Raw genomic sequence first — 15,322 nt, 5'->3', positions numbered from 1 at the left:
CCTTACTGACGCACTTTAACGAGCGATCTCAGTATAAAGCTTGCCTTGATCTAGAAGACATTTTACATCATTTTCTTTATCGACTGAAGTTTACGCATTATTAAATTAGGGGCTAGATAAGCTATTCTTTATAGTCACTCAAACAATATAAGAAAAACCTCTACGACGGAGTGTAAAAATTTTGTATAAAGATTGAAACAACTTCGCACGAAATCGTTTCAATCGATACTTAAACTTTAAAAAGCGATAAACACTTAAGTAAGAAAGCAATTCCTCTAATACAAACTACATTAAATAGATCTCAATCTAAACACTTATATATACATATAAGGGATAAATATAACCAATTATTTTTAAAGCGTTATAGAATTTTTACAAAAAATTTTAAAACAGAAACAATTTTGAACGATAGTGTATTTTTACTTGAATTTTTGGACGACTGAAAACTTGTTTGAGAGCTCGTGTATCCGAAGTTGTTAACTCACTCGAGCCTCAAAGAATTGCCATTAATAAATAAATAAATAAATCACTCGCCCCAAGCTGTTCTTAACAAAGCAATTCATTAAACTTATTTACATTCTTATCTAACATCCTAGTTATAGGCTATTACCCATATGAAGGTCTACGGAAATTGGTCCACGTTTAATTTTTGGTGAAAACTGTGGGTTAAGTGCGTTATACTCTAGAAGACTGCCATTAAATAGACAGAAACAAAATTTGCATTGAATATTTTAAGAGCCAGTTATAATGGTTTTAGCTGAAATGTTCTCTCGCAACTAGCAATACCGCCCTCACTCTCGGATGTAGTTGCGAAGCCACCCACATTCTGATTTCCTATCCCTAATTAACTTGTTAAATGAGGTGCTATAAGTTTGGGCTCAGTATAACAAATTCGTATTATTGCGCATTAATATTTGGAGTTCGATCCTTTTTGCTTTTGTAATTCTAATACTTGCTTTTTTGTTCCTTTTTTAATAATCTCATTAGCGGTAAACTCTTACAATAAAGTTTTTATAGATAGAGTAATAGAAAAGTTAGAACAATCCATTTAAAAGATCAAACTATAATTTTTTATCCAAAATTAAATTTATTAATTACATTTTTTAAAAGAGTTTAATTTTGAAGAAAGTTACATTCGGGTATTACACTTTAAAAAAAACTGTAACTTTGAATTAGGATGAAAATGAGGGCTTTCTTTTTTTGATAATACTTCGGGCATCCTAATTTTGCTATATTTATGTGATATAGCTCCCAAAAGATCATCAAAAAGCGTGAAGAGCTCTGTATTGTTATAAAAACCCTCAGAAAGTTTAAATAAATAAGTTAAAAGGCCTAATATTTGAGGGAGACATCATCAACTACAGTAAGCGCCACTTGAGCTACTTATTATACTTAATGCACTAACATTGGAAAACAGACCCAAATAATAGGTTCACATTAAAAGCGGTCATAGTTAAAAATCAATTAACAGTATGCTAATTATGAAGATTAAAGCTTATACTTCTATAACAACTAGCTATTGATGCCAACAGATTTAAAAAATACACCTATTTCATAGATCACAAAGTAGCTGGGGGTTACGGTTAAGTTATATCTGGCATAAGAAACAAAACAGATAAGAGCCTGTGCTTGTTCAAAGTAAATTTAGTCTATTAAAAAAAAATATATATGTATTTGTAGATAATCTACCATTAAAATGTTAAAAAAGTATATTATAGTATATTAAAGTATAGTAGGCTAGTTATTTCAAAATTTTAGATAAAAGTATAGCTACACATAACTTCAACCATATTAAATATTTTTGCCTGTAAAAAGATAAAAAACCAATGAAAGTTGGAGAAAAGATTTATTCTCCAATAAATGCATAAGTCAAATTATAAGAAACCATGACTGTTAAATTATTAGTTAGCGATAAAGACTATTTATAAAAAGAAAGGGACTACTCTTAACTTAGATCACGAACCTAAAGAGCCTTTTAAACTTACTACAACTATCGGTGCTACCAATGATATGAGTACGTAATTTAGCTCCAACACCAGGTGCATCTGGGCCTTCGCCCACCAACTCCGACAAAGGGTCTTTCGTCCTTAGGATTTTACGTCCCTTACAAAAACTGTAAGATACCTAGCCCACAATCCTACGGTGAACGCTAAACTAATCGGACTACTGTATCTTGACTGTAACTTCGCAAAAAAATTAGATTAAGCAGTATTTGAAGCTTTGTAAAAAAGAAAGACGTGGGTGTGTCCAAAATATATATATAGGACTTATATTATTGGTCGGTAAAATAACTATAAAATGACTGGAAAGTGTGTGAGAAAAGAAGAGACGTAGTGTAGAAAAGAATGACTAATGAGTATATTAAGAAATAATAAATAAATTTATATTCCTGTGAAGGTCAGGGAATTCGACTAGTTCACTTAATTAAAATTTTTTTAATTCTTGCATAATTCCCTCAAAAATTAAACATTACTACGAAATAGTGTTTTACAATCAAATCAGTTTCTACTTTATTTCGCTCTCCTCTTTATGCTTTCCTTAGTTTAAAAGAAGAAGGGTCTTTTCTAGGACCCTTAAGAGTTCATGACCATTTTTACTATTTGGTTCTGTATCCGACTTTTTTTATTTCCTTATATACAACATCCACCTTAACTAAAGAGGCCTAATATACTGCTTAATCTGATATATATGATAACGCGAACGCTCACCCAAAGGAGGTTGCATTAACTTGACTGTCCCGAAGGCCTGAATAAGCAAAGAAATATCATGCTCGGACTCCCTCAACTCGGTCTAGTGTGGTGGAAACAGCCAGAAAAACCATATCCGAGAGAGGCGGTTCAAGGTACAAGGCCCGAGCCGTTCCTGGAAACTACTTGGTGATGGGTATTCGGCGGTATGCATCATTCCTAAAATTAATAGTAGATATTATTACGCAAGACACGTCTTCCCATTAAGTTATTGGGACAGTTTTTTTAGCAAAACATGTTTAACCATTTCAGAACATCGGTTGCATGCGGCTGAGGGCTAACCGTTCAAGAGCGAAGCATTAATAAGTAGTTGTAAGGAACGTTGTGCACTGCATAGTTCACGCTATTGAGAGGCGATAGGGCGAAGTTAAACATGCAATCTTCTAAGACCAAATAGGAGGTCGCGTCGATGAAAATCGAACCCACGACCTTGGGTGTGCGCTTTAATGCTCTTGACCGCTGAGTTTGCGACCACATCTCTTGGTCTCGCTATGATGGATTTACACATATAATCTGTTAGTGTTTTGTTGCTCAGGCCGCTTAAGCGCTATTAACTAAGTTTTTAGCGCCTTTGTAAATCTAAACTATATTATTATGTAGTTATTAATATCTACTTTACTGTTTAAAATATGAGTGGCGCCTATCTACTATATACTTGGTAACAAGTATGTAGAAGTACTCTACCGTAGTAATCTATTTTAGCTGCTATAAGATAGCACTAATTCACGATTGTCTGTCTTTGAACCTGCTCTCATACTAACAAAGGTGTTATTTTTACCAAATTTATTCTAAAATACTTAACTTAAAATAATACCGCTTCTGAAGTATCAGTGCTCTACGATAAACTAATGGGTAATTAAATTTACAAAAAAAAAATATATATGCCTTTTATCCTACTTAAGGAAGTAATTTTTTTTTACTCATGTATGTGTCAATTTTCATTGATTATCCTGCTTTATTTCTACGGCTAAGTATTGCTTACCGACCTGTTAATCTGTACAGCAAAGTTTAATAATTATTTTATGGGTTTCGAGAATTTTTTATTCAGCGGAATATAGAGTAAATTTTCACGTAAACTTTGGGAATATCAACGTAAGGGGTATAATGAAGAACCTCAATTTGTAGTGAACCAGTATTGAAAATATAACGCAGCCCTTTATTAATTATAAATAGTCAAATTAGCCAATTTTAATATTGTTTTTGTTATTGCTTAAATACAGTTATATCCTTTTGCTTTATAACTTTTAAGTAGTATTATGCAGCCAGTGGAAAGATAAACAAACGTTTATGATTTTTAACAGGTACTACAAGGCAATAGTAATAAATAATACTTTTTATATTTTTATAGCTTTGCCACAGCTTTTGGAGTTTGTGGAGTTTCTTCAGTCTATCAAAAAAGACAATCTTGCTTGTATGTAGCACAGAGAATAAGGTGAATTATTAACGCGTATTTCGACTTAGTCAAAATCCCACTCAAAGCGTTCAGGGATGGGCTCGCGATCTTCTTCCGCATATATCCATGTGCCAGCAGCTTTATAAAATTGAAAAACGTCTTAAATTTGTAAATCCTGATTTTTACTTGTACATATACGATAAGAAAACCGTCGACTTCGTTGTTAGAGGGAAACAAATTATTGCAGCGTCCCTTGGGTTTTACAAGGTAATCTTTTCTACACGAGAGACAACGAAGAGCGCTCGGATTTCCCCGGTAACGCTTCCAGAAGGTGTGAGCAACCAGCTCCACCGTGCTGGGGCTACTTTGAGAGTGGTGCAGTAGTATACAAAGCGGGGGAGAGGTTGTTGTGAAAAACTAACAGACCGGCGTGTGGGATCTCGCTGTAGGCAGGCTAATACCACCTGCCGGAACTTTTTTGAGAGGCCCTTTGGTGGGTCCCCCAGGTAGTGGCGGGGAGGGAGTGTTAGATGTCGAGTCATCTTCATGACGTAGACCTGCCAAAGAGAGATAACTAAAAGTCTTTTTCTTTTAAAAAAGCCTTATAACTGTTGTGGAAGGCAGAGAAGAATATGGGGGAAAGTTGTGCACCAGTTCCAGCAGTGTAATCGCAAACGAATAGACGTCTGCCTTCTCATTATACCCGGCTTCGTCCTGCGCCAGTATTTCTGGAGCAAGCCAAGGCACATCGACGTCCCTCCAGATGTACTCGTGTAGGGCTTTCCTGCGGTTTCTGGAAGTGACAAGGGCCACGTCCTGCAATTCACTAAGTTGGACAGTCCCGTCCACATTCAGTAGTACTGAGGAAGCTCGAAGGCGTCTGTCATAAGCGAGAAGAAGAGGAAGTTTCTTATGGGAAGGGACAGGAATACCGATGGAGGATGCCTTGGGCGTGAAGATACTTCAAACCCTGTAATACTTCGTGCATGATGTAGCCCACAGCCGATTCCCTAAGACCAGTACCTTCGCAACTCTGCAGTAGTTGCTGGGCAGAGCCTGAAAAAAAGTATCTAAAATAAAAATAGTTATTTTAAAGAGATGTAACTACCAAAATTCATGGGTTTCATAATGACCCAAAGCTTTGAACCGGCAATAAAAGAGTGAAGGTAGCTTGATATATTAGGATGACGAAATTGAGAAGCGAAGTGTAAATCCCTCTAATAGAGCGAAAATGGAGAAAATGAATATTTTTAAAAAAGAAGGCAAAAGAGATGTATAGGAAACAAACTCTAGCGTGTTGGTATAGGTCGGGAAAGTTATCAAGATCTGTTCGCTTAATAGTGAGTACAATACCAGTTTGGAGATGCTTAGACAAAAACAGCACCGTGGGGCCTTGCCTGTTTCCTGATATTCATAACGTGCAAAGGTGGGCAAAAAACTTAAATAAAAGTTATAAGTACCTAAAATATTAATTATGGTATAATCTTGAGGATTTGAAGTGAATGTCCTGCTAAATGTTAATCATAGAAAAGAGTAGTAACAAAAAGGCGTGCGTGCTCTTCACAAAATATATTTTACACTGGTCTCTCTTTGCAAGGGTGTAACATCTTCTTCCATAGCTTTGTCTTTAAATAAGTAAGTTTATTAAGGGAAGTAAACAAAACAATCAATCCTTTATTTAAGGTGACAAGCGATTTTAAAAAAGAAGTAACAAAATTAAATATTATATAGACCAAGGTACTGGTCATTTGCAATAAAATTATTACCTTTTATAAGAACGCGTCCCTTTAACAGAGTTGCTTCAGTCTCTTTTTTTTTTAAATGGTAACTCTTTCGCAAAGAGGAGTAAATACCCGAGGCTTTAATGTAGTTTGATGGGAATGAGGTCTTATTAAGAGTTGTACACCCAAAATCTTATCTCTAATCCTCTTTTTAAATTTACTAAAAAATTATCTTATCTTCTCATGGAACCTAAGTCTTACCTAAGTACTTTAAGAGGGCCCCGTCACCGAAATATTACTCTAGCTGTAGTCTTAATTGAGATGTATTTTGCAGCCTTAAACTTCTAACGCTTTAAGGCCTTGCTTGTATTACAAAAATTAATGAGGGCATACTAGATGTTAAAATAACTCTAAAAAAAAGCTTAGCGGCTTAAACAGGAACTTAATAAAAACTTTGAGATTCTGGTAATTTTTAGTTTATTATAATCTTTGATTAAAATGTATCAGCTAATACAGAAAACCGGTACGTATAAGTGTGGAACCCTTGTTATCGGGAAATAGTCTGCGTGGAAGCTCAAGTATTATCCGAAGTTTGTTAACCCAATTAAGAACTTGTTATTACACTTTCAGTGGTCAACTTTATAAATGCAATGCCACAATAATAAAAATATTTCATAGAAGAAACCACACCATCTTTGAATCTGAAAGGTGGTCATTTTTACTTTTAACAATAGCGAAACGCCAAATCGTGATGGCTATCTTCCCACTGTGCACACAAGCAATAAGATGATACCTCGACCTAAAATTAAAAATACTCAGGGCCCTGCCGCCATATTTGCTTAAAAGATTTCCACTAAAAGCCGTCATTTATATAATGGAGTTAAATAACTATTAAAAAAGTCATAACTTTTCGAGGCGTTGTAAAAAAGGAAAGTTATTTCTATCTCAAAACTTGAAAAATGTAAGCTCAAGTATACCCTCTTGCATTAGTATGGCAGCGGGAAAGCGTTTATGTAATCCCTGTCTTTCAATGCATTTACGATTCATCTGCTTTTGAGGGCTACAGAACAGGCCTCCACGTCCTTACGGATGTATCCACGAGGGCAAAACGCTATGTGAAGGGGTTGACTAGCACCCGACTTGTCTCTTTTTATTAATTTTGTTTTTTGTTTTGCTTCTTTAGGGGTCTTTAAACTTATTAAATAAAATAATGACGTGTCTTAGTTTTTTAATAACTTTAAATTACAGCAGCTTATAGCCCACGGTATACCTGTGTTACTATAATGTTTCTGATACCTTAGTTTTCGAAACTTAAGACCAGTAAAATCAACACCTAATAAAATTTACTGCTGCGATGTTTTTAGACCTGGTATAAGTGTTATATAAGATGTCCCAGGACCGAGACTTACTTATACGTTTTTAGGGTTCTTCTCTATCTTTGTAATTTTTCCTACTAAACCCTTGCACAACTGAGAGGCTTCCATAATGAGTGATGCTAAACAACACTTTTATGTACCGGTTGTACGGACCAATATGACGATGTCACAACCGTTTGGTAGCCTCTCTGACGCTTAAACGTATGCTGAGTCGTAAATTTTTAAAGAGTAGAGCAATAAGAAGATTTGTTAAGAATTTTCACCTTATAGAACGCGTCTAAAGTTTAAATAATTGAGGGTAACTATATATTGATTATAAGGTAGCTTTTAAATTAATTGCATTAATATGTATAGTAATATATATATATATATATATATTAATAAAGCATATGCGGCTAGCCCATCTTCATGACTCCATCTTTCTTATTTTTTTCGTTTTTACCGCCTCTTATTATTGTAATTTTACGTTGGTCGAGAGGTCCAGCAATATTATAAAGTTAATAGTTTTAGTATAGAGGACGTTTTAGTCAAAGTTAGTAAGTAGCTTAGAAGTCTAAAAAACAACCAAGTAAATACTTTACTTAGTTTTACTAGATATTATAAACGAGTTTAATATTTCCCCTAAGTAACCAAATTTAAGTATTTTGGGCTAATAATCGATAAAAGACTCACTGGAAGCTCACTCATCTAAATGGCCACGAATTAGAACTTTTACATGCCTTGTGCCCTTTTATCTGCAGAAGGCGCTGTAATACCCAGCCCCGTCCCTCCTAGGTTACGCTCCCTCACAGCACTCAAATTAGTGCACCATGCTTAGTCCATTATATACAAGTATACACCACCGTTTACACGCCCGAAGAGAAACCTATGTTATGTTTATTATCTTCGTGGTCTGGGAGCCCCTTACTTGTTTTGGAATTCTGTTCTGTATTCTCGTGTGATCTGTTTTATCATTTTCTGGTGATCCTTTTGTTTGTTTGTGTTTTTTTAGTCTAACCGTCCGTTTGCCCCTTTTATTGTTTCATATTTAGTAAAGTGTATACGTTCATTTTCTAATTGATTTTTATTCTTTCACACACTGCCCAGCCATCTTCATAGGAGTGAAGTGACGTTACCTTTCGTTGCGTATAGAAGCAAGCTTAGTTTCAAATTATAAAACTGCTTTATTATAATATGGCGATCAGACCTATTATTTATAAAGTTTTGGTTGCTTGGTTCTACTCTTTTATTACCATTATTAGCAAACTACAACTTATACAAAAGAATTTTTCTCTTTATGTTTACGGGTGTACCTGGTATTTTGCAATTTTACTGTAATCTTACTTGTACAGTTATAAAGTGATTTGAAGAAGCTAGTTCTTAAAGTAAAAAATTTGTTATACCCTGCAGTCTCTTATAATTTAAATAATTATACTAGGTACAAAAGATCAAAAATACGTTGTCCCCTTTTTAATATAATAATTATAACTTTAAGGTAACATAGTATTCTACTTTAGATAACTTTACCAATTATTGACTTTGTTATAACAATAATATCTTTTTGTAGCAATAGCGGTAGGCGGCGATTTTTTTATACCTTAACATTAAATTTATTATTTTTAAAGTGGAAGAATAACTTTGATTTTCTCAGATGAGAAAAGGTAGATTAATCAGTCTAAGACAGTTTATATCTGTCGGCGGAGGTTAGAGAATAAACAAGCAGTGCTGACTAATAAGCGAAAGAGGGGGAGAGAGTAAGATCTGGGGTCTAATTAGAGAAAGGAAGTCCGATTCGAAACTGTTGCCTTTGCCTCCCAGCATTTTAAAAGAAGAGCATTGCTACAGACTTACTCCCCTACCCTTTAAATGTGTGATTAACAGGTTAAGCTCTTAAGATTCTTAGGTACGGGAGTCGTCTATGCCAGCGCTAAAAAAAATTTAAGTGCTTTCACCGCTTTTTTGTATTAATTAGTGCGCCGTGTATCATAGCAATACCAAAAGCTAAGAAAATTAACTATGGTTTATAAATATAAAGAATGAAGAATAAGTTTAAATGGGTTACGTATTACCGAGAATGCTGACTATATATAATTTGGACTACACCTCATAATTGACAAAGTATATAAGGACTATAGAATGAATAGCGGTTAAGGATCATTAGGCCTTAAGGTCACTAGTGGGTTAAGCATGCAAAGTAAAATAACTTTTACTCGTCTTACATATATATAATCGGCTCGCCTTACTACTTGTCAAACGGAAGAAGGGCTAATAAAGCGCTTACATTCAGTTAACTAGCCCAACACCTAACGGCAATTGATCAATACTGAGAGCAAGTTTTGAGCTATTAAGGGTCTTGTAGTGAAATTTCTACCATTAACTCGTTTTGGAGTAGTTTATTAAACTAGGAGCCAACTGTTTAAATATTCAAAAAGCGAACTATGCTTGCTACGAAGAAAGGAGTGCACGGTGCATTAGAAGCTTCTCTAAGGTCCACTAAATGGTTTGAGAATCACTAAACGAAAGTTCTTACTAAAAACTCAATAAAAGCGCACACTGACAATCAATCTACTTACAGCTTTTGATAACCGCAAGGGAAAATATTTGTACGAGCTAGAGATCGTAGACTTCTATGTAGATATAAAGTGCCTTATTGACAAAGGCCAGGCAAGGAAGGAGGAAGGAGTTATTAAGGTAAAAAGTAGGGACTTAGGACTTAAAAAAAGAACTTGGAAAAAAGTCTACGAATCTAGCGTATAACCTTTCCAGGTTACGGTTATGTACTTATTTCTTTGTTAATATAAGATTAGTCTTTAGATGGAAGTTCAGATCACAGCGTTTTATTTAAAAGTTATATGGTCGTTCGTTGTACAAAGCAAATTACTATTCCGAAAATATCTTTTTCAGGCTTTTAAGAAATTTTGTTAATCCCACTTAGTACTATTTTCTTCGTCTCAAAAATGTAGTCTTCAATACAGGGCAGGAAGGGAGAGCACAAGGATACACAAGCCCCTCTTTTGGAAGCTTATGGGTAGTTGCAAGCTGGTAAATCAAGTTCAGTTATTAATCTTTGTAATGATTTTTACAAACAGCTAGCGGTTATCATAGTAGCTAGGTCAAAATCACAATAGTACATTCAATAAGTCTAAAAAAAAATGTTTTTGAAAGTAAAATGATTTTTTACTAAATACCTTAACGTGCTGAGTCGCGGATGCAAAGGCTGCTAGTGAGAATTGTAACCCAATTTAACCCCTTTTCCCACATATTTATTATTAACTGTATGTAACGTGAGGGTTGGGCGCTTGAGGCAAGGTGTGGGAAGTACGCACGTTTATTTTTCTTCTTTTTGTTAGTTTTTTAGGTGTTGTGCTCCTCATGCAGCTTAAAAATTATTAAATTATTACAGGGTTTTTATATTTACAAAAACCTATATTACACTTTTTTATCTATAATATATCGTACTTGAAGACTAATCTTGAAAAATCGACACTAATATTAAATTATGTCATAGAAAACTTAAAAAAGAACCTAAATTGCTTTGCCTCGTTTTAACATTCAGAGGTGATAATCCTTAATACCTTTTCGATATGCAACATTAGAGAACCCGTTAGATAAGCTTATTGAAATTATAAGGAGCTATGCTTTGTATGGATGGCTTTCGGTTTTGGAGTTTTTTTCTACAAACTGCCAGGAGAATTTATAAAGGGACTACCGTGAAGGCCTACCCTTTTTATTTCAGTGTACTAATTCCTTCGCCGCTATTTTCAACTGAACTTTAGTTGTGCTTTTCTGCTTAAGCTAGTCACAAGTTATTTACGCACATTCTCTTATGTGTATACACTACTACTAACCTGCTCATAACAGGTTGATGGTCATATTCCAGGCCTCTACTTAAAAGTAAATGCAGAAAAAATAACGGAGTTGGATGAAAAAGAGGTTAAACAAATTTGAAGGAAAAAAATTCACCCGTCACCCCATAAAAAAAGGGCGACCCGCTTTTTATACATGACCACCTCTATTTTACCCTTAAAGTACGATAATAACTAATGCGGAAATGAAAGGAAAATTGAATCGCAAGTGATACTTGTAGCAAACTCTAGTTAATTTTTGTAGCCGGCAAAAAATCCTAACTTTGTGCAATCACTGAAGAAATTTATGGTGAGTGACGAGTTGTTTGTAAGCGATGCAATGAAGAAGCTTTCGTTGTAGATCGTTACATACTGAATGTATATACTTACAAATCTTGAAGCTTAACAATTCCTTGTATAAGTATATTTTATTCGAAAGTAACAATAGATACTTTTGCCGGCTGCTTTTTTCTATCTATTTTTAATAAGCGCGTAGCAACGAGTTCGTATAGCAAAGAAACGGCGCAATTTGCAGAAAAACAATTTTTACTTTCAGATTTAAGAATTTCCCAATCCATCTAAAACAATTGAAAGTTTTATTAGTGAAATATTAAATTACAGATATATTTATTAACTCAACATCATTATAAGCTATCCAGCAACGAGCGTTAAGGCACGGTAACAAGATTAAATTTAAAATCAAGGGCGACGCAATAGAGAGTAGAACAAAAAAAAAGAAGGTCAACCTCTCCGTCGCTCTCCACAAGAATCTTCAAGACTTTTGCAAAATCAAGTTCGCTGTTTTCATCAAGAAGAGAGCACGTGTCTTCTCTTTAGCATTGCAATAAATTCTAATGAAAAAATTAAAAAATTAATTAAAGTCCGTTCAACCTCCACTTCTGTTTTAGCTTTTTTTCGGCATTTGTCAATAATAACTTCTCTTGAACTTCTTTTTCTATACTTTCTAACAAAGTCTATCGAATTTAAAAAATGATCGAATAACTGTAGTAAAGATACAACCTTTTGTTCGACAGAAAATAAAACTTCTTTATTGTCGGGAAAGTCAGCTGGCCGGAGCGGAGGAGAGCACAATTCTGTTGATATCAAATTTATTTATAAATTATAAATAAAAAACTTTTTTTAAAAACTTTTAGTTTCCTCGTACAAAAGTTTGGTTTGTTCCAAGCGCAAGGACGATTCTGCAATCTTGAAAAAAAAAAAGTCGGTATATTTACTATTGTTCTTAACTTATTATAAAGTATTAATACAATTTTTTTAAAAAAACGCAAGTTCATATAAAGTTTTGTATAAGTTGATATGTTAATATTAACAGTAAAATTAATAGTTTGAAAACTTATTTGAAAGTATAATTAGTTTCTAACTAAATAATAAAAATTTTAATAATAAAATGTCTTCGAAATTAAAATTTAATGAAGGGAGGATCTCAGAAAATTTCCACTCACCGAATTTTCTAAAGCAATTATTTTATTATTATCAGGAAAAAAATCAAGATCGCTAACTGCCTCGCTGTTCGCTACAAGTACCGCTTCTGGCACGGAATTTAACTATAAACATAAACAGTAATAATAATAAATCTAAGTCATATAGAAGAAACTTTATGAAGTAAAAGTTGTATTTCTTCTTCAAGTTTCCGGCATTCTTCTTCCTTTTCTTGCAGTAAAAGGCTAAAATCCCTTCAAATTTGTAATAAATTTCAAGAAAAAAAAAGTGAAGCCCATAAAAAAATAAAAAAAAACTTATTTAAAGAAAATTTGAAAGCAAAGATGAGGTTTTATATTAACTTTGTAGCATATAAACTTTTCTTGCGGAGAATTTCACTCGACAACTGTTCGTCTTCCAACTAGATTATAAAAAAAAAACATAATTAATACAAATTTCACAATCTTTATTATGGCCACTCGGTTTCAGTATCGCTTCGCAACGGACCAATCAAAAGTATACACCAACTCTATTAATACTGAAATTACACGCACAGCCAAATGGACTCTCCGAATGAATAATTAGTAGTAGTAAATACTAGAAAATTAAAATAATCCTTGCAAAAAAAAAAAAGAAAGACAAGTAAATCGCCAAAAGTAATGATACTGCTAGCAATTCTTCAGACAACGCACACTCTTCAGCGTGATAACGAAGAAACCGCGCTTTCAAGGATTCAGTTTCTTCAACTTCAGAAAAGTCACTAAAATTATATTTTTAAATTTTATATAAAAAAGTGATTGCTTATAAAATCTAAATATAAAATCCCTATTTAATTATTTCGTGTTAATTAATTTTTTTTAAAAAATGATTTTATAAAAATATTTCTAAAAATAAAAAAAATAATTAATTTTATAAAGTTATGACTTGCCCAAACAGACAAGTGATAAATATTATTTATACATAACAAACTCCTCTACTAACGTTTAACAACTACTTTAATAATTAATATTTGAAATATTATTAGTCAAAAATTCTACTACAATAATTAATTTCATGGAATTAAAACAATCTATTGACATCTATATAATTTGAATAAAATTAAAATTAAAAGAAAATTATATAATCAAATTACTTTATAAATTAATTTTAATTATTTAAGTTGTGATAATTTAAATTACTTTCTTACTTTAGTAATAAACTTTTCTAGAAAAGTCATATAAAACGCATAAAAAATTTCTTAAAGCTTCTAATCTAAGCATGTGCCCTGAAGGGTGAATAACTCTACTTATTACCATTATCAAAGTTTTTATACTAGCAGAATTTCTAAATCGACAGAGGACAGCAGTAAACAGTGAGATCGAATTCTCTCAAAGATATAATTGAATAAAACTACTTCAATAGCTGAAAAAAGATTAACTAGAAAAATTTTACACAATTAAATTTTTTTTAAAAATCTCTTACTTCCCCCGTGAAGTACTGATCTAAAGTCATGCAAAGAATGTGCGTATAAAAAATACAATAACTTTCTATAAATTTATAAAAGGAAAGAAAGTAAAAGAGATTTCAATGCTTTACAATGATAATAGGAAACTTCACGCTCACAAACAAAGAATTCAATATAAATGGGAAATAAATTATTTTTCACTCGATAAAAAAAAACCTTTATAATTTGAATATGCAGAATTTATAAAATAAATATTTCCCAATGCGCGCGACCAGAATAATACTTAGAAAAAAAATAACCAAACTAAAAAAGGAGCGTTAGTAAAAAGTCTACAAACGAAAACAATCCATCGGTAAAATTTTAATTTTAAAATTGCTATTTTGTATTTATTAACGAGTACAGCAAAATTTAAGATATACACAACTTTCAACAAACTTAAACATTTATAAAATTAAATTTCAACTAATGGCAAAATAAAGATTTACCAAGAAGGCGTAAGATTTTCAAGAGTTTCAAATAACGTCTCAGCTGCAGCGTTATGAAGGCATTCCTAGGAAGTTATAAAAAATTAAATCTCGCAACTATAATATGATAGATTCTAATAACTATGCATACTAACTATTATTAATCACTCCAGAAAACAAAAACTCTTTAGTAGTACTAAAGTTAAGAGAAAATTACTAAAAGTTATAGTAGTTGAAGTTAAAAATTATTAGGAGGTCAAAAGGCATTAAACGCAAGTATGATAACTATTTGTTTATATAAATTTTAATTTTAAAACAAAGAATTTTAACAAAATTTTGTAGTCTAAAATTTAATAATAATTTATAAATTTGTGCAAAAAGTGTATAATAGTGATAAAATCATAATAATAATATGTTTTTGTAAAGCTAATTACTAGTAATTACTTTAACCCATTGCTCAGAGACAATTTTTGAAGCATCTTTATTACTTAACGCTTTTACTCCGAAAGAGCTGCGTCGGCTGTTATAGTAAAGAGTGGTAGAAGAGGAATAAACAATAATGTTAAAAATATATTAGATGAACCTTGGGAAGGAGTCTTTCCCGTTAATTAGAGCTTGTTCTTCTAAAGTAGCTTTTCTTATCTTTACAGGGATCGTTAGTATATATTAAAAACAAAATTTTATTAATATTAAGAAAGTCAACATTATTAAATTTTTAAATTACAGAAAAGTCATTTGGTTGATTTAGCAAAGGTTGCTGATCTCGTATCTCTTCAGATATTCTTAAAATCTGAATAAAGATATATGGCAACCCATAAATTAAACCACAAAGAGCTTAATATACATTGCGTAGTGACGGTGAAGTAGTAGGCATTCAAGGAGGCCCACTACTTGTGCGGAGGGGAGACAGCTA

General features: G+C 32.7%; 2 protein-coding genes across 8 annotated transcripts; both read right to left on the bottom strand.

Moving 5' to 3' along the window:
• Window positions 1-3,828: 3,828 nt before the first annotated feature.
• LOC135121092 (STE20-related kinase adapter protein alpha-like) lies at window positions 3,829-6,015 on the bottom strand. Of its 5 annotated transcripts, none has more exons than XM_064045416.1 (11): window positions 5,907-6,015; window positions 5,719-5,765; window positions 5,601-5,650; window positions 5,429-5,544; window positions 5,249-5,357; window positions 5,073-5,196; window positions 4,750-5,020; window positions 4,567-4,697; window positions 4,339-4,501; window positions 4,079-4,278; window positions 3,829-3,901 (listed from the first exon to the last, which is right to left on the bottom strand). In XM_064045416.1, exons 2-10 carry the CDS (start codon window positions 5,745-5,747, stop codon window positions 4,138-4,140), a joined length of 1,134 nt encoding a protein of 377 aa, XP_063901486.1. In that variant the 5' UTR covers window positions 5,748-5,765; window positions 5,907-6,015; the 3' UTR covers window positions 3,829-3,901; window positions 4,079-4,137. The 5 variants fall into 5 exon arrangements, with proteins under 5 accessions (XP_063901486.1, XP_063901487.1, XP_063901484.1 ...); XM_064045417.1 differs by having other exon boundaries at window positions 4,350-4,501; XM_064045414.1 differs by having other exon boundaries at window positions 4,079-4,501.
• Window positions 6,016-11,488: 5,473 nt separating this feature from the next.
• On the bottom strand, window positions 11,489-15,322 carry LOC135121093 (uncharacterized). Of its 3 annotated transcripts, XM_064045420.1 has the most exons (14): window positions 15,254-15,322; window positions 15,134-15,199; window positions 14,993-15,051; window positions 14,854-14,929; window positions 14,431-14,495; window positions 13,168-13,261; window positions 12,864-12,922; window positions 12,677-12,755; window positions 12,525-12,626; window positions 12,210-12,267; window positions 12,082-12,155; window positions 11,953-12,035; window positions 11,808-11,892; window positions 11,489-11,639 (listed from the first exon to the last, which is right to left on the bottom strand). In XM_064045420.1, the coding sequence occupies exons 1-14, from the start codon at window positions 15,281-15,283 to the stop codon at window positions 11,490-11,492; spliced, it is 1,080 nt and encodes a 359-aa protein (XP_063901490.1). In that variant the 5' UTR covers window positions 15,284-15,322; the 3' UTR covers window position 11,489. The 3 variants fall into 3 exon arrangements, with proteins under 3 accessions (XP_063901490.1, XP_063901491.1, XP_063901492.1); XM_064045421.1 differs by lacking the exons at window positions 11,489-11,639; window positions 11,953-12,035 and having other exon boundaries at window positions 11,815-11,912; XM_064045422.1 differs by lacking the exons at window positions 11,489-11,639; window positions 11,808-11,892 and having other exon boundaries at window positions 11,967-12,025.

This window comes from Zophobas morio, unplaced genomic scaffold (assembly GCF_036711695.1).
Source record: "Zophobas morio isolate AGI-343-1 ecotype UQ-CSIRO unplaced genomic scaffold, CSIRO_AGI_Zmor_V1 ptg000487l, whole genome shotgun sequence".
NCBI classification, from domain to species: Eukaryota; Metazoa; Arthropoda; class Insecta; order Coleoptera; family Tenebrionidae; genus Zophobas; species Zophobas morio.
This window is presented reverse-complemented; position numbering and strand designations above follow the sequence as displayed.

Bases quoted from the DNA above. Each gene is read 5' to 3' on its own strand.
- LOC135121093 (XM_064045420.1), bottom strand. From the start codon at position 15,283: ATGCCTACTACTTCACCGTCACTACGCAAT. The intron at 13,262-14,430 runs GTAAATCTTTAT...ATATAATTTTAG, and splicing joins GAAAATCTTACGCCTTCTTG to TGACTTTTCTGAAGTTGAAG. The intron at 12,627-12,676 runs GTTTCTTCTATA...TTATGTTTATAG, and splicing joins TACAACTTTTACTTCATAAA to TTAAATTCCGTGCCAGAAGC.
- LOC135121092 (XM_064045414.1), bottom strand. From the start codon at position 5,747: ATGTTACACCCTTGCAAAGAGAGACCAGT. The intron at 5,021-5,072 runs GTATTCCTGTCC...CGCTTATGACAG, and splicing joins GCCCAAGGCATCCTCCATCG to ACGCCTTCGAGCTTCCTCAG. The intron at 4,698-4,749 runs GTTATAAGGCTT...TCTCTTTGGCAG, and splicing joins CTTCTCTGCCTTCCACAACA to GTCTACGTCATGAAGATGAC.